A 26493-nucleotide genomic window follows, 5' to 3' on the forward strand; every position below is an offset into this window, starting at 1 on the left:
AGCATCCCTGGAAATTGTCCCATATTCTTATTGAATAATGTGCAATGTAAGTTCAAGTGATCCCAGCAGCCTTGCATCTGATCTGAAAAAGGATATAAGAGTAAAATTATCTTGTCTAAGAATACAAGCAATATGGCAGGTCTCGGACCCATGCCGATTACATTATCCCTTAATACTACATTACAACATAATGCTCTCTCCATCTGATAGGATAAGAACAAAAATCATACAGTTAATAATTTTTAAGTACTGTATGTTAAGCCTAATTACTTTGTAATAGGTCATAAGGACTACTACAGTATGTCTATTGTACGTCTGCCTGCCCATGAGTTGAGTATCTGGAGAATAGTATAACTACATCAGTTTGTAACTTTATAGAGGGCAGTACACAAATTAATACCCTCTTTATAATTGGCCACATCAATTAATTACAAGCTGTTTTGAGTTGCTGTCATTTTACATATAGGTATTCTAAACCTCATAATATGACCCAGTTCATTAAAGATTGAGAGTTAAATGTATTAAAGATAAATATGAATTTATGGAAGGTTATAATCATAAATTCTCACAGTATTTCAAAACTTTGATCCATATGGTTCTGCATCGAGTCTGGGTTTTCATACATAAGAAAGAAATCTGATTACAAGTTTGTTGTCAGATATTTTAAAGCCATTTGAAGGGGGTGGGGGTGTCCTTTTTATGAAGTGCCCTTTTCAGACAAGAGATCAGCAGTGAAAGTATAGTAATAGACCTAACTAAACTAGTCCAGCTCATGACAATTTTTCCCCCTTTTTTTAAATGGAAAAACAAACCCTGTAAAAATCCTGGATATGGGCTTGTTTTCTTGTACTTGATAATGTTCCTTTAATACAAATTTAGAATCAGTGAACTTTACTGAATTAGAAGACTTAAGGCTGTAAGAAAAACAGACCTTGTTTAGCCGCTTAATTTCCTCCCTATGCTAAGCGTTCCGTGCACCTGCTCTGCACTTGTAATACAACTGTCATATCGCTGTCGTCGGGCCAGGCATCTGACGGCGCGAGTCTATTGTACGTTCTATTGTTTATCCCAAGGGAGGGACAAAAGATGATAGGAAGGGGCAAGATGGCTTGCGTTTACTGGTCTAATCCCTGCTGTTACATGTCTCTAATTAAATATCCGTGAGTGAAAAACTTGGGTAGTCGCCAATGGGGCCAGTTTTTAAAGCAGGAATTATTGAAAACATTAAAGATAATTTTCTAGAATTTGAAAATAAATTTAATCGATGAATGAAATATTTTTTACTTTAGACCCTGGTTCAATTCCTGCTGAGGACATTTTTTAAAATGATATTTCATTTTACAATGCAGATGAGAACTACAGTATAGTAACATATATTTATCACATAGTGAGTCTCGGAAATATTGCTTTGTATTGTACAAATTTATCATGATTACCTACTAATGTTAATTTTTTACACAAATATTAATTTAATAATAATGATGATTCATTGTTATTTTTATATACAATGTAGATATAATATATTTTCATTAATATAGCTTCCAGTAATATTTCAATTCTTATTGCTGTTTTTTCTGATCGTATCTTCTGACTAAAACTGATATTGACATATTGTTTCCTTAATAACTAAGGTATATCCTCAATATTTCTGATTAAGATCGTGACCATTAAACGGTCTCCTTGCTCTGGTATTATTAAGGTCGTATAATAAATTGTTATAGTGACATTAGTATGTAAATTAGTGATAGTCAGCATGTAAGAATAGTTTAGTCAGTCATGTTTTCTTTAAAATTATTTTTGTATATAAGAAGTTAATTTTTTTAAAGAAGTTTATCTAGTTTTAAATGAAGTTCACATAGTGTGAAAAGATGTTCACATAGTTTGAAAAAAGGTTCACATACACTAAGTTTGACAAATGAAAAGAAGTTAATTTAATTTGAAAAGTAGTTCATATAGTTTGAAAAGAAGTGCAACTACAGTAGTTTGAAAAAGAAGTTCATCTAGTTTGAAAAGAGGTTCACATAGTTTGAAATAAAGTTCCTAGTTTGAAAAGTAGTTCATCTAGTTTGAAAAGAAGTTCACATAGTTTGAAAAGTTCATCTATTTTGAAAAGTAATTAATATAGTTTGAAAAGACGTTCATTTAGCTTGAAAAGAAGTTCATCTAGTTTGAAATTATTTCATATAGTTTGTAAAGTATTTATCTAGTTTGAAAAGAAGTTCATCTAGTTTGAAAAGAAGTTCACATAGTTTGAAGTAAAGTTCCTAGTTTGAAAAAGAAGTTCATCTAGTTTGAAAAGAGGTTCACATAGTTTGAAATGAAGTTCCTAGTTTGAAAAGTAGTTCATCTAGTTTGAAAAGAAGTTCACATAGTTTGAAAAGTTCATCTATTTTGAAAAGTAGTTAATATAGTTTGAAAAGACGTTCATTTAGCTTGAAAAGAAGTTCATCTAGGTTCGCGATCAAAAAACAATACCTTTGCCTTTGTGTGGGCTACGAAGGGTTACTCGTGGGAACGAAGAAATAATTAATAGCTGTACTGTAGTTTGAAAAGAAGTTCATAGAGTTTGAAAAGAAGTTCATAGTTTAAAAAGATGTTCATATATTTTGAAAAAGAAGTTCATGTAGTTTGAAAAGATTTTCATATAGTTTGAAAAGATTTTCATATAGTTTGAAAAGATTTTCATATAGTTTGAAAATGAAAATTCATATGGTTCAAAATAAATTCATTTGGTTTAAAAGATTATTTTGGAAAGAAGTTCATTTATTTTGAAAAGAAGTTCAACATTACAAGAAAGCTTTTGCAACATTTTTTTTTTGTAGCTTTTATATACGCTTAAGTATGATAATTTTTTTTTTAAACTCCGAAATCACCAGTTTGTAAGAACATTAAATTATAACCATGTACTTTATCTATTTTATACACTCAATCTTGTGAAATATGTAGTAAACTTAGAACTATAAGCTATATTAAATATTATTTATTTTTTATACAGAAATACATGAGCGTGTTTTGGCACAATGAACTTGTTGGAATAGCCTACTATGATCTAGAAACATCACAACTTCATCTTATGCTTGATATAACAGAAACAGATAATTTCCGTATATGTAAAAGAGGTAAGATTATCAAAGTCATTTTGACATTTCTGATGCCATACCATGTGCTGTCATGAAACATATACATGCCTGATCCTCCAATATTTTGGTAAAGTACAGTAGTTGAAATTTACAAATAATATAACAAACATTAATTGCCGGGTTGATAATCCTATCACTTAAAAGGCTCCTTTGGTACGATAAGTCATTTAACAATGTCTCTGCTTCTTGAACCATGTCCCAATACATATATCGTATTGAGTATTTATCATAAAATTAATATTTTACCACCAAAAAGACATTTAAAAATCCTCAGAAATAGCTTTAAAATGAACAGGAATAATCTATTTAATATTAGCCTTTCCATTTTACAAGAATTTTATTTTTATGTGTTGATTGAAAATCATAATGTTGATATGACCTAATTAAATTATTGACCTATTTTTTTACAAGTTTCTCAATGCTAATAGCCTTTTTTAAACCCAGTTTTTTTTGTCTTTTATGTCATAATCAATTAAATTTAAGGTATATGCAGACATAAAATGTCCATAGATATAAGCACATTTAAAATAAAACACAACATAACATTTGCCCACTGTATCACACTTCACAAAGATTTTTTTTAATGATATCGTGAACTAACCTGATTATAATGTTGGCCCATATTTAATGACGAGCTTTTGTAAGTGATAAACATTTTTAGGAAGCATGTTAACGTTAACAAGCTACAGTTCTGCTTTACTAGAAACTACCAAATCAGAATCTTCAATTTTTTAAATTCCCGGATTCTTTCATATCACATAAAATGCTTCTGAAGACAGGACTTTCCAGAAAACAAGACACACAGGCGGAACCAGAGCCGACCCTGCCCTAACTTTCAATGCAAAATATAGGATAGTATTTCATTTTACAAAATAGCTCTCAGCCCCCTTTTTTCAAAATAATGGATCTGCCACCGAGTCATTATGTCCAGAGTAGGCATTAATGTACGATTAAAAGTATTGAATGATAATATTCAAAAACATATCTCTGCAGAGTTAGTACATGGTACACACACTTTTCAGCCATTTAAAGACATAATTTATTTTAAATTACAGTATTGCAAGAAGTACAGCCTGCATGTATTATTGTCAGCTCCAAACAGGATGAACAGTTCCTAAAGGCATTACAACCAGGTAAATATTCAGCATATTCCCTTACTTTTTATCTTTGTCTTCTGCAATAATATACAAATCAAATATATAAAAAAAAATCAATATTTATTTCTTTCAAAACAAAAAGATGACAGAGTGAAACAAAAAAAAGTCAAGGAAAAAAGTAATTAAAAAAAAAATTAAAACAAAGATAAAGTATAAAAATGGAAGAGGGCTAAACTCTGGAAGAAGGAATGGCAAATGAATATAATGAGTATTCAAGTGGCAACTTGGATAAGAGTTACTATCTAACGTTGATTGCTGTCTTTTCCCTATTTGAACATCATGAATACAACTCTAGTACTATAGTAGCCTAATAAAGTTAGCTGTCTCAGTTAGAAGACTTTTTTCACTCTTTTCTTATCATTACTATTTACACACTTTTTTCATTTCAGCATACTTACTGGGGTTCTTCTAAATTTTTCTTTGGACTGTTCCATGAGATTTGTAAGATTTTGAAAGTTCCCACATCCTGTAGCGAAATTGGATAATTTAACATTGAATACTTGAATCAAAATGAACTTTTGAATCTTGAAATGAACTCTCTCTCTATTATTTTTTCTATCATTTTGTGTTGTACTCTTCAAATTGAGAATGTCATAATATAAGGGGCAAGGTTGATATGCTCAGGAAGAAGGATTATGTTTTTCCACAAAACTCCTGTCTTTTCTGCAAACGTGACTGATTTTAATCTAAATTTCAATGAACCTGATATGGAATTCTTGAATTTCATATTAAATTCAATGTGAAACCTTAATTACTGCACACTGGAGCGGATGCAGGATTTTTGTTATTGTGGGTGCGGGAGAGATTATCAGAAAAATGAACCTCTAGTTGCCAAATCGTATGTTCGAAATAACACTGACCCAGTGTCCAATGTAAAGTTAAAAATCAAAGCAAATGAAGTATCTGTATTGTACCAACCAGGGAAGAGTGTAGTTTAATTCTTCCTTGATTATACCCTATATAGAGAATGTACTTTTTTATGAACGGTCTTCAATGATGGTAACGCTACATTTTTTCCAGTAAGTTCAATTAGCCTAGTAGTTATATTGGAATAAACTAATTATATTTTAATACTTTATCATTGGTAATATTGAGGTTTCTGAATGTTTCTCATTTACAAACATGCTAAATGGAAGGTTGGCTGTTATTTCTACAATATACATCTTATTTCAGAAACAAGTGATAAAAATGAGGCGATTGTAAACCAGTCTGAAAGAGTACAGATTGTCCCCAGTATTGACTTTGGTAAGTTTCTTTTGAAATGAATAAATATAAAACTGGTTAATTGTAAACTGTAGCTTGGTGGTTGACACATGCAATCCCAGGATCCTTGGTACCAATCCTGCCCTAGTTCCAGAGTTTCTCTAAGGCACAATACAGTTACCGAAGTATAAAAAAGTAGAACTCTTCTTTGATTTTAAAAGAAAACTTTCCTGTGAAATATTGTGCAAACATAATTTTTTTTGTTTTTACAGTATGGCTAACCCTTTGACACTTTGTTGTATCTTGAATATAATGTATTCTTCCACATTTTTATATTGCAAATAAGCAATTGAATATAATATATTCATAACTATCATTTTTATCAACAAATAATCCCAAATGATTAACTCATGCATCTTTTCTACTAATATTATGTTTCTGTGATGTAACAGTGCATATTAGAGCATGAATGTAATGTCAAATGAATAACATTTTATGCTTGGCAGTAGACTGATGTGTGGTTATGTTACAGTATGGTTTTACTTTACATCCAAGTCTGCCATCTGTATGGCATTAACTTCTGCCAGATTGCTTTAAAAGATAAACATGTAAAACGTGCTTTAGAAGGAAAAATAAACGTTAATGAATATTGTAGCAAGGCATATTGTCTTGTTGTCACTGAGGCATTTGCAGAAAAACAAAATTTAGCATAGCATAGGTTGCATTGCATACCGTAATTACTTATAATAGGGTCTTATTTGAGTGAAGGAAGGAAGAAACATGGTACTTCAATTGGAATTCCTCCCCTTCCTAATTACTTTTAATAACTAGCACAAGGTTTGTTGGTGATAATATTAATAGCTGATCTTGAGTAGAGTTAAAAGGGTTTAAATATGTTGAATGTATTGTTGTGCGAATATCCCACATTGTGGTAATACCCCCACTTGGGAAAATCGTACACCCCTTTTGAGTTTTAATCTAATTCAAGTATTAATGAATTTTAAGTAAAAATAAGTTAAATATGAGATCTGGATTTAATTCAAGCCTGCAGTTTGTAGGATTAGAACAACTACTTTTTTTCAAACCACCAGAGACCAGCAGCAGTGCTAGTCTAGCTCATGATAATTTGTCCAATCCTACTGTAGCCAGCAGCAGGCCTTGTCTTTTAAGGCGAGCGAGTGCAATCACACACTCCTAAAATGCCCCTGAGGAGTGTGATTTACAACACGCTTAAATTAATGTCTACACACCAAAATACAAACAACACACCTACAGCATCCCTGAATGTATTGAGGAGTGCAATTTGTAGCACACCTATAATTTTCAAAAGACAAAGCCTGCAGCAGGCAAATTCTACTGTACTAGGTATTAGGCCTTTTAGGCCTAAAGTAATCTTTTTGTCAAAAGCTTTGGTCCCCTAGCATGAGCCGCCTTGGAATTTATTTTAGGTACTGTAGAAGTATTTTTAAGTAGTCTTTTGCAGCTGGATCAGTGCCATTTCAAATTACAAGATAAATCTTGCGTGTTACAATCTAAGAAGTTGGATTTAAAATGTAATAGACCTGGCTAAGCATAATACTTACTAGAAACAAAAACTGTTCCTTGTGGATCAACTCAAGGGGCTAAGAAGCAAACTGCCTATTGAAATTTTCTGTCTAAATCAAAACATCGCGTTTCTTGATAATTTTTTTTTGTGTCATCCTTTCAGACTATTTGAAAGTGTGATAGTAATTGGATTTCACCCAATTGTACTACAAGTGTCTTCATCATCCTGTAGTGAGTCAAATGTTCTACCGAAACACTATGATACCCTTGCAACAGAAATAAGCTTAATCATCAGAGGGGTTTTCCCATTCCATTATGACATCATTGTTCAGTAAAACATCAAACAATGATATGGTCATTTCAAAATAGTATGTGGAGTTTATATTCTTTATACCAAGTGGTTTTAGAGTTGTACCTCAACAAAATTTATAAAGTGAATTCAGCCGTTTTCTGACATCCCTGTCACATTTAGTGAGATGACAATAAGACCTCTTCTGCTGATTTCAACAATTATTATTATGATTTTTTATTAGTATAATTTATGATCACCAATATTGCCTTAAAAAAGTCTACTTTGTGTATTGAATTGAATGCTAGTGTGGAAAAGGGGAATTTCATTGGATTTAGTGTTATAGGCGATATTTAATTTTTCAGTGTTCTGTAATTGTGTTTAGTTGAAAACTATCATTGTAACTACAGTATTTCTTTAAAATTTGTCAGACATGAAAACAACATAGTAATCCTTACAAATAAAGTGTGTAAAAACAGGAATTGTGCTGTTTATATCATGCACGTTTTTATTGACATTCTGAAGGTCATGTTGGTCAGAATCTTAGTTTTGCGAACAATGTGTAGGACATCTTTGCGTGATTTCCTTTGTTTTTAGGCAACATCAAGGATATTTGAATTAAACGTCTGATTTTACAAGCTCTACAGGAAGCTCAGCGGTTCCCGCTGAAGATTATTTTGATTATTGTATCAATCATTATAAGATTGTTGCATTCAACCCGCATGACTTACAGCTTATTCTTCTTATTTAAGATTATTTAAGGGTTATAGCAAGGTTTATGCTGTACTTTACAGCGAAACAGCCCACCAATCTTGCTTCTTATCACGCGCCATGTATTTCTATGTCAAAAATCTGTTATTTTCACTTGTTTGTTTCAAATTTAAAAAAACACACGAAATGTCATGCAAAAGAAAATACATTTATCTAAAGAAGCAAATTTGTTTTAAACCTGGAGATCCCCTTTAAGCATCCTGATAAATTGCATTGCAACCCAACTAAATACAAATAGAAAACACTATAAAAATCAAAACACGTACAGTATTGCCATTCTGATGCTTCTTTAGTGCTTACATTGAACATTGATGGTACCAGGTAGCGATTAAATGCATATGTTCCTCAATTCCTGGATAATAACATTTATGACGGGGCTGGCTGGGACCATGTAGAGCCTACTTAATAGAAAAACTCAAACAAAAAAAGATAAAATGTACTACTCACAAATAAGAATAACATTGACTGATACATCCTTTGAATATATAAATTAATAAGAACCTGTTTAACAAAGTGCAATTCAATTACTATGTCAGTGTTCATTTCCTTGTATTTTATAAACAATTATTTAGATTAAACAATAAAGGGAAAAGAGAAAGTAATATGTTATATTAACCGTAATATTTAATTTAATTCTAATGTGTAGGCTATATTGTATTGATGCTGTACTGCATATTCCACTAATGCATGACGTTTTTTAAAAAATTTATATTTTTAATAAATGTGTGTATGATCTTTATACCAGTACATATATTTTTATTATTTTATACATTACATACACAATACCCAAATGTGAATATGTATAAAATATATAAGCGATCAGATTTCGATCAGAATTACCCACATTTGTTTTCAACTACCCTATCTGTGGATTAAAATCTCTCATATTTTAAGTATGGAAATCAGGCAAGCCAAAGCCATTACACAATCGAAGAAAATTCTTAACGAACACCTTAGTAGGCTATTTGGTGCTGAATAGGTTTTCGACTCCAGTTCTACGACGTAGAAGAGGAGGATCCCATATGTACTGTATGTATATATGTATTCTGTCCGATATGTAACCACTTTTTCAAGTGCATATCTATTTTATTATTTTTTTGTGCAATGTGCCTTTTTTTTTTTGCCTTCTCGTCATAACCACATTTATTTTTATAAAATATTTTTTAAGGTGTTTATGTCTTTAATATTTGTTATACTGTAATCTATTTTGTTTGTTTCAATTTAACTGGCATGAGACCAACCACCAACAAACACTGTGATTATTATTATGCTGCAATTTGTAACTTCTAGCTATTTCAAACAATTTAATGAAAATCACCTGGTGTAAACCATCCTGTCTTTGTTTCTGGAGACACATATGGCCTCCAGGTGGCAGTATTTTATTGGATATAAATACCATACGGTTTCGGTTATTGAAATAAAAAATGTACAAATTGCTATTATGTTGAAAAGGTGCTGGTAATAAAAGCCATGTGTATTGTCTAGGCCACTGTGTACACCCCTGTCCATGCATAAAAACAACATTTGATACCAAAAAGAAATTAAAATGGGTTTCAGATACGTCTTTAACCAATGATTACCTGGATGACTCACCCATTCTTCTTTACTGTGTTCAGATCTAGGATAACAAAGAAAAAAAAAAATTGGGGGTGCATAGCAAGAAGTAAGCTTTCCTTTTTCTGAGAAACTGCTACTAATTCAGTTTTTCAAAAAAAAAAAAAATGCATGTAAATAACTTTTTTAATTCTACTTATAGAATTCTTAAAGGTGTATTGTCCCCCTAAAACATGGAAGATTAATTAAATCAGACTTTGAATATGTTATTTTGTAGTTTTAATAAAGTTTATCACTTCCATATAAAAAAAACGAAAACAAATAATGTTTTCACTTAAAAAAATTATTAATTATTAAAAAATAATTCAATCAAAAACCCAACCAATTTTACCATTTTTTGCGTTAAATTACAGGTTTTTTTTCAGGTAAATACATTTTTTTTAATCCAATTTTTGGTCGAAGTGGATAACTATTATGTTACATTAAAATGGCATACTCAACAAAATGTTGTTCAGAATTATTTTTTCAGGGGGACAAAACATCTTTAACAATATAAATCATATAATGCCAGATATTGATTGCTTATATTAACAATCTCAAACAGTTGATTGCAGTGTTGTGAAAGTTATTTTTGGTGAAAATTCTAAATTAATAAAATCATATAGTCAAATATACTAGGTCTATTGTATAAAGTAAACAATTTGTGTATAATAATAACAAGTACCCAGAGAATTGACACCTGTGATTGCAACTTGACACCATGTGATGCATTAATCACAGGTGCAAAACGATACAGATGTTATACCTTGTTTGAATTGATTGGTTTAAACACCTGGTTAATGTTTATGATAATTTTGAAATTCAATAAACTTTATTTTGACTTGACACATCATTTTAGACCCCTCCCTTTTGACTGTGACCTTTGTTTATACCTTGAAGTAAAAACATGCAACACAAAGTTCTTTCACCTTTGAATGTGGATCTGTTTAGTTCATGATGAACCAACCTTTAGGGAGCTAGTTGCATCCGTTGATGCTCGGCCATAAAGTGTACTTGGACAGTACATTAGGAGACGATATATTTTTGTTTAAAGTGTTCACTGCACATTTGCCAGACCAAAGGATTAATGTATCATGCATGCAAAAGTCAATGCTATTGACAAAGTGGAAAAATTGAAGAGAGATGGGAATCGAACCAAACCCCTAAAGGCATTCTTGACTCACAGCTATAATTATCAGCAATTGAGCTGGGTTGGGTTGATTGCAAATTTCATTGCCGATCTCACTTCTTTCCTTCCTAATCCATTTTAAGCAGTAGGTAGGAAGGGAAATATTTATAAACTTTAATGTTACATTTGATAATTATCAAAATGTATAACTTGGTCGTATTGGTCGTATATGCAATCAGTAATGTATATTGATAATTATTAAAATTAATAGTATTTTGAATATTTGTAACTAACCAATAATTTTGTATGTCTATTTTCTTATTTTGATATCTAAAATTATGGTGTTTTTCAGCTTTGGAATCATGTAAAAGGCGATTAGTATCACTGAACCTTCCCACAATGCCCGAGAATTTTACAGACATTGAGAGGAGCATCTTCATCTCATCTATTGTACCCTTTAAATGTGAAAAAGTTGTAAGTATGTTGTTCATTGTTAAAAATCTGTATTTTTGTATCATGTAAAAAAAGTTTTTGTCAATAGTCTCATAGAGGGCGCTGTGCAGTTTATTCAAGAATTTGTATTTCTAGAATAGTGGTTTTTTTGTGCAAAAAGTATGTATTAAAATGGGTTATTACAGTATGAAACATACTTTACTAGAAATGTTTACAGTACTGAGTTTTTAAACATTCTTTTGACTCTGTTTACCGTTTCTTTCAGTTAAAAAAGTAGCTTGAAAATAGTTTTTGCTAACAAAATATTACTAACTTTGAAATACAAAAACTATTGCTTCAAACAAGTTTGTATTATTATTATTGGATATTAGAATATTTTTTTCCAAAATGTGTGGAAGAAAGAGCAATAGTTCTTCTACAATGTGGAATCAAGTTTATCTAACTGTAGTTGTATTGATATTGCACAATGCCATCTTTTCTGAATCACATTTTAAACACATTTTTCCCCTATTTAAAATATAATATTTAAAGAGGAAGAAGTTGAACCTCTGTTAAAATGAATTTGCATTTTTGTGTCTCTGATACAAATAGTGAAATATGCAAATTACTCATGCCATGTTGATAATCTTTGTTTTCTTAGATTCGAGCAGCTGGTGCCCTTCTTAAGTTCATGGAGAAGAAACGTGTTGGGGTTGAGCTGGAAGACATGGGCATTAAAGTGCCGGTTCTTTCTCTTCATCTCTTCTCTCTGTAAGTTATAAGTTATCTGATTTTAAAATACAAAGTAATCATTCTTACCCTTTACTATAGCCTTTAAAATATTTCCTTAAAAAAGGGGCCTACCTTAGTTATTTTCTTTGTTATGTTCCGCACAGGCCAATAAAGATATAATAATAATAAAATAATGGTATAACTATTTTAGAGAACTACTTATTACAGTAGTTGTTTAGCTTCTTCAGCCATTATTATTACTAAGAATACAATATTAATGTGAAGGTTTGGAAAAAAAATAATCAAGAAAACAAACAAAAAGGTTTTGTAAATGTGATGTTTTTAATGTTGATATCATGTGTTCAGTTATGTGATCCCTCGATAGCAAATCTTAAATAAAGGGAAGAAATATCTTTCAAAATGTACGTATCTTACTAATTCTCTAGGTGCAGTACTTTGAATGTCATCATTTGAAATGTGGTGTTTATTGCACACATCTTTTTTCATTTTTTGTTTAGGAAAGACACTCTTTTCCTTGAAGAAAACACCTACCGTTCCCTTCAGATATTCCGTAAGGAGTTGCATCCGTCGGCCTTTAAGAGTGGAGGAAGTGGTGCCAAAGAAGGTCTCAGTCTGTTTGGTAAGGAGTTTGGTTGGTGGCTTTAACAACAATATTTTTGTTTATTAATGTATGTACATAAGTACATATTCAACTGCCAAAGTTTTAAGGACAATTTGCACAGACGCGCGGATGTGTGGTTGAGTGGAAAGCCGCTCAGGTCAGATACTGATTCTACGTGGACAAGCTACATACTTTTCCACTTACTGTTACCGCTCCGTGTTATTTGGTCTTTAATGTTGGTGTTTAAACAGGTAAAAGTAATATAAAAGGCAATATTTTGTATTTTTAATGTAGGTATTTTGAATAGAACCAAGTCAATAATTGGTAGTAATCTGATGAGGTAATTTTCCAAAGAAGTAAATTAAAATTTTACATTTATTATTTTGGTTACTTTTTAGTGTTTTAAACACTTTGTTATTCTTTTTACCACAGAATTTCAACACATTTTTTCATTAATATTGCAATGTTCAGTATCCATCAGCAAGATTCATCAACAAGCCCATTGCAGCTACAAAACACCCGTCATAATCCCTTTTGTTCCTATAGATATGAAGTTCTTTTTCATGGTTATTTATGCACACACAGCCCAACACAGGATGATGTTGATTAGTACTTCTAGTCTTGTTACGACTGTTGCATCTTTTTTATATTTTCTTGCATAGAATTTTTAAAAAAAGATCACATTTTCAACTATAATCAAATCTTTAATTATTATTTAAAAATGTTCTCTCATTTTCAACTATAATAAATCTTTATTGTTATTTAATTACTAACAATTGTTTTCTATTTTACGTGTTGTGTTTTGCTTAATTAAGTAAATATAATTAGTTTTTTAAATTATCTTCTTGATAGTGTCATTATTGAAAATGAAAGCATTATTTATTTTTGCATATGATGATGTTGAATCTTGATTTTGCTATTGGTAGGGTCTGGTTTAGGAGGCCGTCTCGTGATATCAATCTTCTTCGTCAGCGTCAAGAAGCCATTGCATTTTTCATGTCTCCAAGGAATGTGGAAGTTCTCTCATCTTTGCAAGGTTGTCTGAAGCATATAAAGAATGTGCCGGTATTTATATTTTAACAAATTCTATAATTTCAAATATCTTTTGCCATTCATTTTATGGTGTTTGAAACAAATTGTTACATCCTTGATAGCCAAAAGTTTGAGCGTGGAAACTTTATTGATGCTAAATCTTCCATATTTGTATACTGTATATATGTTTCTTTTTTTACTTTTTGAATAAAATTATACTTCAAAATATTCCAAAATTGATTTTTATTGTTACTATTAGAATTTCAATTTTAAGATTGCATTTACCCCTTTTCCCCCATTTAATTTATTGCATTCAATGACCATATCTCTGTAATTGAAAATAATGCAGCTTTTGTTTTATTTTCTAGAGGATTTTATCCAAGATGAAGCAAGCTCAGGCTTCCATTGGTGACTGGCAAGCTCTGTATAAGGTGAGTTTATTCCAATGATAGAGAATCCTTCTGCCTTGTGTACATTTTCTTTTCAAAAATTATCTATTGTATTTATTTTTCAATTTTTTTAGCACCTTCTTTTGCTCGATCAAGCTTTAATACATTCTCCAAACATATTTCACTTTTGTGAGTTGGGGAACCTTTGAGCAAAGGATCAGTCATATAATTTTAAGAAGTTCTTATTGCAATACAACTGTTTTTTAATATTTACTAACATTATGATTATGACTTATTTTCAGACTGCTTTCAATGCTGTTTACATTGGGGATATCTGCAGAACACAAGCTGCAAACTTGCACATTTTTAAACAGGTTAGTAGATAATGTTTACATGCACAAAAAAGAAACAATAATAGCAATAAAATCTTTATTTTGCAACGTAAAAAAACTTGTTCACCAGAAAGGTGTTCTTTCACAAGGCGGTATAACATTGTAAAAAGTGTTGTAATTACAATTTTAATCAAGGTTAAGTATAAAATCAAAGCAGGAATATAAAGTTAGTAAAATTAGACAAACAACAGTAACAAAAGGACATATTTTTTCTTAAAAATTACACATTTAATTACATATTTTTAGGTTTAAATAAATGATTTTAACGTTGGTAAATTTGGTACATGTAAAAAAAAAAAGATAATATCCAAAGCTTTAGGTTTTGATGTAGAATGTCTTATAAGAAGAATATTTCATGAACATTATTAGTTATAGTGAGCCCTCAATTTAGAGTTTATTTCTTTATTGAAAATGTTAGCTAACTTGAATTCTGCCCTCTTTAGTTTTCATTTAAAATGTAGTTTTATCCAATCAGTGTTCTAGATAAAAACTTTGGAATCAATCAATGATTATGATCTCTGGTATGATCAATGTATTGTTATACTAGTATGTCACTGCTTCTGGAGATGCAACTGATTATGATGACGTCATATACCTGTGATTACGTGCTGCAAACATGTGGTTGATAAATAGAATTCAGAACAGTGCCAACTCTTGTTGGAATCTTCCAATCCCACCCTCATCGCCAGATTGTAATGTTTCTCTATCTATAAACCATTATTATATAACACCTAAATTATTTCATTCTTGTGGGTCACATGGCTTGCAATAGTACACACTATTAAACGAATGTTTAATAGTACTTTTTTTCGTGTACGAAAAAAAAAATCTTTTTGCGTTTGGAAAATATTTTTTTTATATTATTGCTTTTAAAATACAAAAGCGCCACCTATTTTGTACTTTCGTTGTGAATGTTATTGTTATGACTGGTTTCGTGATGGAAGTACATTTTTGGAGTGATATATATGTACTAATTTAGATCAAAAAGGCTTTTAAATTAGCTTTAGATCGTTTAGGATTTGGATTAATTAATGGGAACATCTCTACAAGACGTGGAATCATTGGAAAAACATAATTAGCCTAGATGAGTTCCAGTTGCCTGTCAAAGTATCGTATTGCTGTCTTTCAGCCAAGCTAGGCCTAGTATAGTAGGCATAGGGCGTTTATAAAATCCATATATACATAATCATATTTAATATAATTATTAAAAACCAAATGTTAATGTTTTAATCAATGTGAATCCAATGTAGGCCTTGGCTAGGCCTACCTTTTTATTTGATTCAAATGAGAGGAATCTATTTAGATGTTGTATAAAACAAATAATGAATGTTTTATATTCGTGTAATGGTACAAATAATGGCATTTGGTGAATGATGAAAGGTTATATATTACCTCGGCTTCGGCTCATTGAAATATAACCTTTCATCATTCACCTCATGCCATTTATTTGTACCATCATTCATAAACATTCATTATTTGTATAATATACGATGAGATGGTTAATAAATTTTAACTGTATTTATTCAACCTCCATAATGTGCTGCTCACATATAGTCTAAACATTACATTCACTACATATAATCTTGCTTTAGACAAAAAACAAAAAGTACATAAATATCTAGGTAATCTTTTATTATTTACAAAAAATCCACCATGATACAATCCAAATGTACAGTAACACTAGAGGGTGCTATGTAATTTGTTACAATATTTCCTGCTACTGAGTGCACAGTTCTAGTGGCGGTGATATAGAATGTGATACAATTTGATCAAATCAAGTATAACTAAAAAATATGTATTTAATATTTTTATTGCAAATTGTAGTTTGCTATATTTATGACGAACCACATAACACATGACAAATGTTAACGTAATACTATTAAATAATACAATAAAGTTTTTATTGGTTTATTTTTAAATATAATTAAAGAATGTCGCTTTAAAATTTTAATACATTTTCTAAAAAATTACATTTTGCGTACTATAGCTTTAAATATGTGACTATAAGCTGCATAGTGTTTTAAAGGTTTTAAAGACATACCATTTTGGATAGGACTTTTCAGATTATAAATGTTTCTATTGATTTGAAAATAGACAAAAATACTACTATTTTAACATAAGATGTTAAAGAAGTAGAGTGTTGTACAGTATTTTCATTTGCATGGCAAAAATAATAGTCCCTTATACCCCCAAACAGTAGAGGGTGCTATATGGATATAAATATTTGCTACTACTGAAAGCACAGTGGTGCACAGTTGGTCAAATTGATTATATTGGCGTCCCTGGTCAGACAACACGTTAAGCTTGATAATTAGTGTTGAGAATAATATTTAAGTAAGGCTTTAGTGTGGTGAATTGAATATATGTTTTATTCCAATTATTTTGTGAGTCATTTTTTTTGTTTTTTGTAAGTTATCAAGCAATTTTCCATTTCTTAAAATTAGTATTTTTTAGTTATGGACAGGAAATAATCAAATCTTTTTTATCTTCTCTGCAGTCGTGTCTTGAACCATCATGGAATCACACAAAATTTTTAATCTATCCAAACTTTCGTTTTTCACTCAAATTTTAATTTGTAATTTTTCTAAAAGTTTATTGTATGGTGTGTGTGTGTGTGTGTGTGATGTTGAATTTCGACTGTTTATAGCCTACAAACAGTACCATAGTTTTTAATAATGAACAGTTTGAATTTGTTATTTATACTGGGTAACCTCTCGTCTGATCAGTGGTTGTGTGTAACAGTGAAGTTAAACAGTACAAACAGAAAACAAAATAATTACAACATATTAGGTTCAGTGTGTCTGTTCCAGTTAGTTATTAGTTTATCCCGTTATGTTAGGAGAGAGCACTCTTGTAATAAAGTGATTATCCAAGAAGACTGTTATTAAACATTTAAGTGCTCCTTAGAAAACTTGCTATTATCTATTGAGGCTTAATTTAATAACTCACCCTGTTTGATACATTATTATTATTCATACCTGATGTAACTACTGAATTTACATATTACTATTTACCTCCACAATAATAAATTGAATGTCTAATTTTCATGCTAAAGATTTATATATCATACAACATTGAATATTAGTTATACATATAATAATTGTGTTCATATCCTTAAAAATCAATTCACAATATCAATCAAAATAAAGTTTGTACCATTTACAAACGTTTGTTTTGTTTTATAGTTTCCAACAAAATACAATTTGTTGATGGTGTATAATTAATTAATAATAATAACGGAAAATGTTAAATCAACATTATTAAAAAATACTAAAAGCACTTTGGTAAAAATATATATTAATAAAAAATAAAAACTCACAAGGTTTGTTGACAATTAAAGATGTATTGTCCCCCAAAATCATGAAAAATAAAGATTTTTAAAATCGGACTTTGAATAGGCCATTTTGCAGTTTTAATGAAGTTGTTCACTTCCATAAGAAAAAAAACGGGGAAAAAATTATTTCACCTATAAAAAGACAAAATAAACACTTAAATTACCCAAAAACTCATTGTCTTCCAGACAATTTGACCATTTTTTGCTTTAAATTACATTTTTCTCAGGTAAATAAATTTTTTTCAGACCCAATTTTTTGTGAGAGTGAATAACTATTATGTGACATTAAAATAACATATTCAACAACAAAATTAAAAAAAATATTTTTTTAGGGGGACAATATATCTTTAAAATTAATTAATGTATTTATATAAAAAGTAAACATTCAGTTTTTCATATGATGTTTTAAGAATAAGATAAAAACCATAAGAATTTATATACACATTTTTTTTTTCTTCACATAGCTACACTTTTGTATATAAAATAATGTATGCGAGTACAGTATTCAGTATTCTGTACGATAGCCATCTCACTACTTTGTGCTTGGAGAAAGGTTGGATTAATCTTAAGCTACAGGGTGAATGGTTAAATAAAACCAACTTTTGCTTAGCACATCACTATTCAAATTATAACAAGTTCTGAACATAATATTAAATTTAGTGTTTTTTTTTAAATAAAACAACCATGTATACTTATTTTATTTTAACTTTTATTTTTATAATAATTTTTTGGCCAAGGATTTACCTGCTTCATTACATTGGTAATCATTTTAACCATTTTTTTTTTTTAGAAGAGGGACCTACAGTTATATTTTACTCCAATGTTTCAGCACATTAATTTCATCCTATACCAAAGGTCTGTTTGGTTTCAATCCTGACCCCAGAACATGTCTTTTTATCCAAGTAAAGTAAAGCTTATTGATGCATTGTAGAAGTGTAAATTGTCATTAACCAGGGTATCAGGTAACATAATGAGATACTTATGAATGTCGAGGCAGAATTAGTTGTCTGTTCATGTTCCAAGTGCTTAACAACAGTTATTACACTATCAGTATACCCTTCAGGATTAGTAGCTGTACACTTGTATTTACCTAGCGAAGTAGTCTCAACATTTGTTAGCTTTAGCCAGGTATCACCAGTGAATGGATTATATTGGCCAATTAAGGGTTCTCCCTTGGGTCCGTACCAGGTAACACTTGGATGAGGCTGGCCTAGAATATTACATCGTAAAGTAACATTACTATTTAGTTTAGTTAATACTTGAGATGAATTCGTGTATACGGATGGTGCAAAACATCGGGCTTTCTCAGAGTTTGTACAATTGGGAACATTGCCAAAAAAGGTTGTGAAATATCTAGTAATATTTGACATTGTACAGTCACAAGTTAGCATATTGTATTGCATATAAACAGTGGTCAAATGGGGAAGATAATAATTCAAGACAAAGGTTGGAAATGTAGACAGCCTGTTATAGGATAAATCTATGTATTGGAGTTTTCGTAGTGGGATGCTAGGATAGGTTGGGAATACCAGAGATGACATTCTGTTATCGTTTAATAGTAAGGCCGATAGCTTGCTATTTTCTTGATACAGGTCTGCAAAGGAGAATGTGCTTAACTTGTTATATTGAAAATATAACGTAGTTAAACTATACTGTGATTTGAATGCTCCTTCTTCAATTGTTGTTATCTGATTGCCTGACAAGTCAATGTTTGTGAGCGATATCAGTCCATCAAATAGTTGAGCAGGAATTGTATGTAATGCGTTTAAGCTTAAATCTAGATTCGTCAACTTTGTCATATGTTTAAAACAATCTGGTTCTATTGATGAAATTCTGTTTGCTTTCAAGTAGAGTATCTTTAATGAACTTAAACTACTAATCCAGTTTGATTTAACTTTAGTCAGCCGATTAGATGACATATCAAGTGTTGTCAAATTATGAAGTTGTACAAATGCATCTTTCTTCACATCGGCCAGCACCCCTCGATTCAGATACAGTTTTATTAACGATGCCGTCAGACCATTGAATGTGTTGCTATCAATAGTACTGAAACGTGGCGTCATTGAAAGGGTTTGTAATCGATCCAATCCTTTAAAAGAGTTAGTCTCAAGCAATCCTTCGAATTGCAAATAAAGATTTGTCAACTCATGTTGATTTCTAAAAGCATTCTCTTGTATAGTGACAACGCCCTCTTGTTGAAGGATATCAATAGTGTGTAGTTGTGTGTAATTAACAAATGCATCTGATGGTAGAGTTGTAAACGTTGAGTCTTCAAAATTCATTTTTGTAAGATTTTCACATGGGTTTACTGCAGGAATGCAAGAAAGATGTTGGCAGACGCACTCATCTTCGATGGCATTACAGTAGAAGGTTGTTTGCGTGCATGGTGCTGATATTATTCCTGATATCGACATCCCCATAAAGAACATCAAGACACATACTTTAACATCCATTTTGATGATTCTGACAAAAGAAAACATTAAATAACTATTTGCTTTGTTTTTGTTATAACACTTTCAAAATATGTCTGAACTTGAGTCTGATTTTGGCATACTATTTGTGCCAATATTGACATATATTACTTCCTATTGAGATGACAGCTTTTATTGAAATTTCCATCATACCTAACATAGGTAGAGAATACAGCAATTGTATGTTGATAGTAATTACTTGTATAAATATCAGACATTACACCTAGGCCTAGTATTAATTTGTTTTACATGCATTCTGTATATAAATTCATGGATTACATGCGGGGAAAGTCACTTAGCAGCCAAGACAACTTTAGTTTAAAACAGATTTAATGTCTTCATAACAGGTAAAGAGACATTGAACAAAATTGAATGATGCACATAAATGTTTTTGAAGGGTTAGCTATCTATTGATAATTATCATAATAACATTTAATATCTGACATTTAATATCTGTAAATATAGACGTGTGGCTTATTATGACTTGTGGCTTATTTGACTTGCAAAGCAAAGGGCTGCAGTAATACGTTTGGGTAAAGATCGCCTCTAAATATTCATATTATTATTATTATTATAAAGGGTAATTTAAACTCATGAAGATGATACTGTACATACCCATCAATGTTGCTACATGAAAATCAACTGTAGGAGAGAACATTCAACATGACCTACTTTGGTACATTGTTTTTTCTCTTTTTCTCATAATTAACCATAAAATGTACATAACAAACAATGACCTGGTTTAATGTTTTTAAAGTAATATGCATATTTTTACAAAATTTCAAAATTGCAGGAAAAGTCTCTTTAAATATTATAAATGCTTACAGTATTTTTTATACTAACAGAGCAAGTTGTATTTTACAAATACCTTTTGTGTATTAGCATTGTGTCAATGTATGATTATATTTTTGCAATAATTCATTATAAAAATGTAATGAAAAAAATACATTCTTTATTATTTTTGCACATAAACACTACAGTAGATTAGAATTTGTTATGCTAATTAGACTACAGTATTTTACAATGCGATGCAACCACTGCACTGAAATTTGATGCGATGGATGTTAGTAAGTTATGCTCAAAATCACTATGAGATCATGCCTAATGAAAGCAAAGTAGGAACATCATTTCAAATACTTTTTTTTTACAAATTTCTAAATTTTACATACCTATGCTCAGTCTCACAGATACTGTATAATTGTTATTGGTATTATAATCAAACCTGGCCAACCTTCCAGCTTGTCCCCCTCTTCCCATAAAGTTGAAGGGAAAAAATACCTCCAGAATACGGTATAATAAACAACTCCTCTATTGACAAAACCTTATTAAGGGGACACTTTTCTGTGAAACGATCTATAATATAGGAGTAAAAGAGGTTTTTAACACTACAGCCCTATTCAGAGGACATCCATATTAAAAGGACATTTTTACTGCTTTTAAAGTCCTTATATCTTATTAAGAATAACTTTACCTGCAAAATTGTGATTTTATCTCCCCTTTAATGAGACAGAACCTTTGTTTTATTTTATCTGAAATTAATCAGTGGATCTTCTGGTATATTGCTAAAAACTCCTTTGCATTGATTGGTATTCAATTCACTTGTATTTTATAGATAAGCATTTTTATTTAAACTGTCTAGTAGTTAATGAAAAGCAGGAAAGAGCACGTCAAATGACAAAGTGTTAAATGTATGATCAAGGCTGTTTATACATCTACAAGTACTATTAGACTATGGGTGTTGAGTATGAAAAGTTTTCGTAGTTTAAAAGAAAATAAAATCTATTGAAACTTGGTCTACTCTATGGGTTAAAAAAAAACTTAAAAAGCTTAGCATAAGCTTAGCATAAGCTTAGCATATGCTATTGAATTAAAATGATGAACTTCCTTTACATTGGAATAAATTGAATTGAAATATTTTATTTATACTGGGTGTCCTCTTCAGTCAAAGAATGGTCTCCCAGAGAGCCCACTTATGATCAGTGGCTGTGAAACAATCAATTTAGATAGTGGTACCTAAATCACTTAACTAAGTATTTAGATTTTAGGCTACTTCTATTTTATTTTATTTATTGCTTATTATTATTGATTATTGTTAAGATTTTCCAAGAGGTTGTTATCATTTATTATTTGTCGACCCCACTCGGAGTATGAGATTTAAAATTCAAGCATACACAATCATAACATTACTCAACACACTCTCAAAACTAAAAGATTATAATAAATTATTTAACAAAATGCAGAGCAAGCATTTCTAATAATGATTATTATTGTTCTTTAATATAAGCAATTCGCATTATTTTTTAAGTAATTCATTCATTTCCTTATTTCGAATAGTACATCCATACAAACCATACAAAACAAAAATTGGTTTTCAGGAAAGAGATACATTTAAAGCTTTTAAAATTTACACATATTAATAGGAAATTTAAACAAGAACATAAAATTTATTGTTAATACAGTACTTACCGTTTGTAACCAATTTTGCTCAACGTTGACGATTAAACGTTTGATCATATATCACACATCAAATTAACATTAAAATGAGAATACTCCGCTTCTACTGAAAACTATTAGTTGTCTGCTTCTGCTGTCAACAACGATATTTTAAACAGTGACAGTTGGCTTAAACTAAGAGACAAGCTATCAATAAAAGCTCAATAACCACAAGCCAATCAAAACACTTGATTTATAATATTCAAAACATTTACAAAATAAAAGTGTTTCCATGCCAACAATGCATTACTTATCAAAATTAATCTCTTTATATATTTTTTGATTGAATGCATATTAATGAATGATTTTGTTGACAATTATGTAAGATTTGCCTGCAGCTATTTTGTAATATTTTAACGTATATTATGTAAATATGGATTGATTTTATATATAATATTGAAAAAACTATTTTAATAACAATAATAATAACGATACTAACAATAAATGGACGTTATAAATAATAATCAGAGGATTGCGACTTCTGCCAAAGGTAAAGTAAAAAATGATTGATGGCAATATTGAAAAAACTATGTCAATAACATAATAGTTATAGATGATAATACTAATAAATGGATGCCAACAGAATAATAATCAGAGAATTGCGACTTCTGCCAGAGTGAAAAGTGGAGACGGATCCAGAAACGAGATCCGAATCCTGTCACAAATTTAATAGCTTCTACATTTACGTACAGTACCATGCCATGCGCTCACACAAAATGTGTGCATCCATCAGAATTAATTTAGAAATGTTTGAAATAGTCTTAATATATGCTCTAGTTTAGTCAAAAATAAATTTGTTTTTCTTCTCATGATATGATATTTATGAGCACAAGGTTTGCTAAAACTAAAACCTTGCTTTTAGAATATCATGTTCTATTGATTGTGTACTTCCTTTCATGGAGTTTTTGTAGTCTAAAGTCTGTATAATGTTTAAAATTATGTCAAAATCCATTCAGTAGTTTTGAAGTACAGTAATCTTTCTAACAAAAGGAAGTAATAAGGATTTACTGGGAAATGGGAAAAAATAGGAGTACATATAACAATAGGTGATATTCCTATAATAAATATGCAAATTGCCATGTTTTTTTTTAAAATTACAAATTATTTTGTAAACGTGTTATGTACGTGGGATAAAAAGCATACTGTATATAAATTTCTAAATTGGAATTTAATTTTTTTGTTTTTAATACTAACTTCAATTGTGGGTTTAATCATTATAAACAAATAGTTTTACTTTTTGTTGCGTGTATATACACAGTACCTCTGTTGTTTTATGCTTCATACATGTGTTGACTGTTGAATGACAATCAATGGTAATGTACAGTAATCCTATATTCAATAGCCTGGATGTGTTTTTTGCATGAAACTTCCATGGTTGCCAATCTGTGAATGACTGAACTGACTCTGACTGACTATGCCTTCATGGAATGGGTCAGAAATAGGTTCTTAAATACCATAAGTACCCATTCTTGATGCGCCGCTAATACAGTATTACTACTTTAGTAACTTCTACTATCTTGTCTTGAGCAATTCATCTTTGTTGAATTGTTTATATATATATAAGACAGCAATTTCTCTTTTGCTATTATATCCTGACAGCTAATATCCTACAGTATGTTCAGAAGGGACTTGCCTTTATTTATGTATATATTTTTCGTGAGGCGTGCTTGCAGGACTTTTAAATAAAAACTAAAACAGTCTTTAATATCATTTTATTAGTTTGTGTCATTATTTGATGTTACATTACAGACATACTAGCAATTCCATGCACCAAACTTGTATAATATTTGAAAATTTTTCTCTTTTACAGATTGGCAGTGATTTTACAGAAGATCTTCACTCTATTGCAAATCTCATAAGTAGAATCGTATGTTCGTTTGACCTAGAATATTTTAAATTACACTCACCACTTAATGAACGAAACAAAAGATATCACTTTTATAACAACACCTATAGGCTAAATACAAAATTTAGGTTTGAATACATTTTTATAGTTAAATTTAGATTATTGAAGTTGACGAACAGAATATACAGTAATATTGGATATAAACTGGATTAATACACTCATTATATATTTATTGTGTTGGCAATACTGTACATACATTTTAGCAAAACATGATCATTAATTACACTAAATGTTTAAAATTGCTACAATACTCATGGGATCTGATGGACAAAATTAGGCTTTCATGTTTTAGGAAGATGAATTGTTTTGGTCATTCAAATTATCTTGTCATTTGCAGGGATTTAACCTAGAGTCTAGGGACTTATAGACTATCATTACTCGCATTCATTCACATTTCATGACATTTTTTATTCCAAAATAAAAAAATAATAATACATTGCGATACAAAACTGGAAAATGGAATTGGATATAAAATAAGCATAAATTCTTTAAGCATACTGTATAGTCCGAAACAAGAGAACGTTATACAAAATGACAAGAAAATCTTAATAACAAAGAAAAGAAATAATTTTAAAATGAGTGGCCGAGTTGTTAAGACATGGAATCGCAATATGTAGCCATAACTAGCCTCACTCGCTCCGTGGTTCTGGTGGTAGAATAAGTCTACTGGGATAATTAAGACTATAAACCCTACATCTGGCTTATGTTCATTTTAAAGAAACTAGTATGTCTTTCGAGACGAGTAGGATAATCATAAGTCGTCATTAGGGAGCCGCACGTCCTTCAGGCGATAGTGGGTTTCCTAATATGCAACTCCCGAGCCAGCATGTCAAATGAATAAAATAAAAATAAAACAATTTCTATTACCAACATCATTTAAGATGAAGAACACAACAATAGACTAGACTACAATGTGAAAAATACAATTTATAGAAGCAGCATTTGATGTGTGTGTGATGTCACAAGAAGTAACTAGTACATTTACATGGGCATTTTGTACACTTCCAAACATGGAGTTTATTAACATCCAGGTTCCAAATAGAAGGTTTAGGATACATCTATACAAGTTATTGAATCAAATTTGTAGTGAATCCCTACTGTTATTTAAAGAATAAAAAACAGTGAGGGGTTGCCTGTGTATAGAAGGAGATAGAGTATAGGTTAGGGAATAATGAGGTGTAAATTCTTCCCAAGAGATAAATTTGTTGAAACATGAACATCATTCATATACTGTCACTTGTTTCAACAGTATGTCAAGTTCGTAATTAATGTCATCCACTGATGATTGCCAGTATTTGCATAATTCTATAAATAATTTATTTATAGCTTGCTTAGCATATAAATGTATTGATGATGAATTCAGATTTTAAAATTCAAATTCTATTTGGTGCCATATCTAGGTTGCTATGCATCTTAATATATCATAGAACAGTTTTTTTCCAACAGTTTACAAATTAACAGAAATGAAATTAACTATGAATAAAATTGTTATGTATTTGTGATTTGATTTAGGTTGATTTTGATGAATCTATTGCTCAGAATAGGTTTACAGTGAAAGAAGGTGTAGATGCTGAATTAGACCATAGTAAGTATCTGTATTTAAGTGGAGTATTAAGTTTTTTTCCCAAAAACAGAATAAAATAAAAATTTTTGTTAATCTATTGCCTAGTACTATGTTCAATTTCTATTCCCCTCAGTTTTACTCCAGAAGCAAAAAACGTTCTTGAACTATATTTATTTCCGTTTTGTAAAACAAATGGTGTTTACTTCACTTATTTCACTAGTGTTTATTGGCCACACAAACCTTAAGCGCATGTGTTTGACAAATTATACAATAATTAGATATACAGTAGGTATTCAGGA

At 30.3% G+C, this 26493-nt stretch overlaps 2 protein-coding genes across 3 annotated transcripts in view; one reads left to right on the forward strand and one right to left on the reverse strand.

The window, feature by feature from the left end:
- LOC144845527 (mutS protein homolog 5-like) overlaps window positions 1-26493 on the forward strand; it is a 63696-nt gene that overhangs the window by 27829 nt on the left and 9374 nt on the right. For both annotated transcript variants that reach the window (XM_078702918.1, XM_078702919.1), the window contains 12 exons: window positions 2996-3119; window positions 4196-4273; window positions 5471-5542; window positions 11180-11301; window positions 11921-12030; window positions 12510-12631; window positions 12908-12953; window positions 13540-13678; window positions 14014-14076; window positions 14337-14408; window positions 24535-24591; window positions 26143-26215. In XM_078702918.1, coding sequence (XP_078559044.1) covers window positions 2996-3119; window positions 4196-4273; window positions 5471-5542; window positions 11180-11301; window positions 11921-12030; window positions 12510-12631; window positions 12908-12953; window positions 13540-13678; window positions 14014-14076; window positions 14337-14408; window positions 24535-24591; window positions 26143-26215 — 1078 coding nt within the window. The remainder of the gene's footprint in view (window positions 1-2995; window positions 3120-4195; window positions 4274-5470; window positions 5543-11179; window positions 11302-11920; window positions 12031-12509; window positions 12632-12907; window positions 12954-13539; window positions 13679-14013; window positions 14077-14336; window positions 14409-24534; window positions 24592-26142; window positions 26216-26493) is intronic.
- Window positions 17684-22830, reverse strand: LOC144845529 (uncharacterized). Its single transcript, XM_078702920.1, has 2 exons — window positions 22698-22830; window positions 17684-20223 (listed from the first exon to the last, which is right to left on the reverse strand). Exon 2 carries the CDS (start codon window positions 20211-20213, stop codon window positions 18675-18677), a length of 1539 nt encoding a protein of 512 aa, XP_078559046.1. The 5' UTR covers window positions 20214-20223; window positions 22698-22830; the 3' UTR covers window positions 17684-18674.

The sequence above is a fragment of the Antedon bifida genome, chromosome 6 (genome assembly GCF_963402885.1).
Source record: "Antedon bifida chromosome 6, ecAntBifi1.1, whole genome shotgun sequence".
Lineage (NCBI taxonomy): Eukaryota > Metazoa > Echinodermata > Crinoidea > Comatulida > Antedonidae > Antedon > Antedon bifida.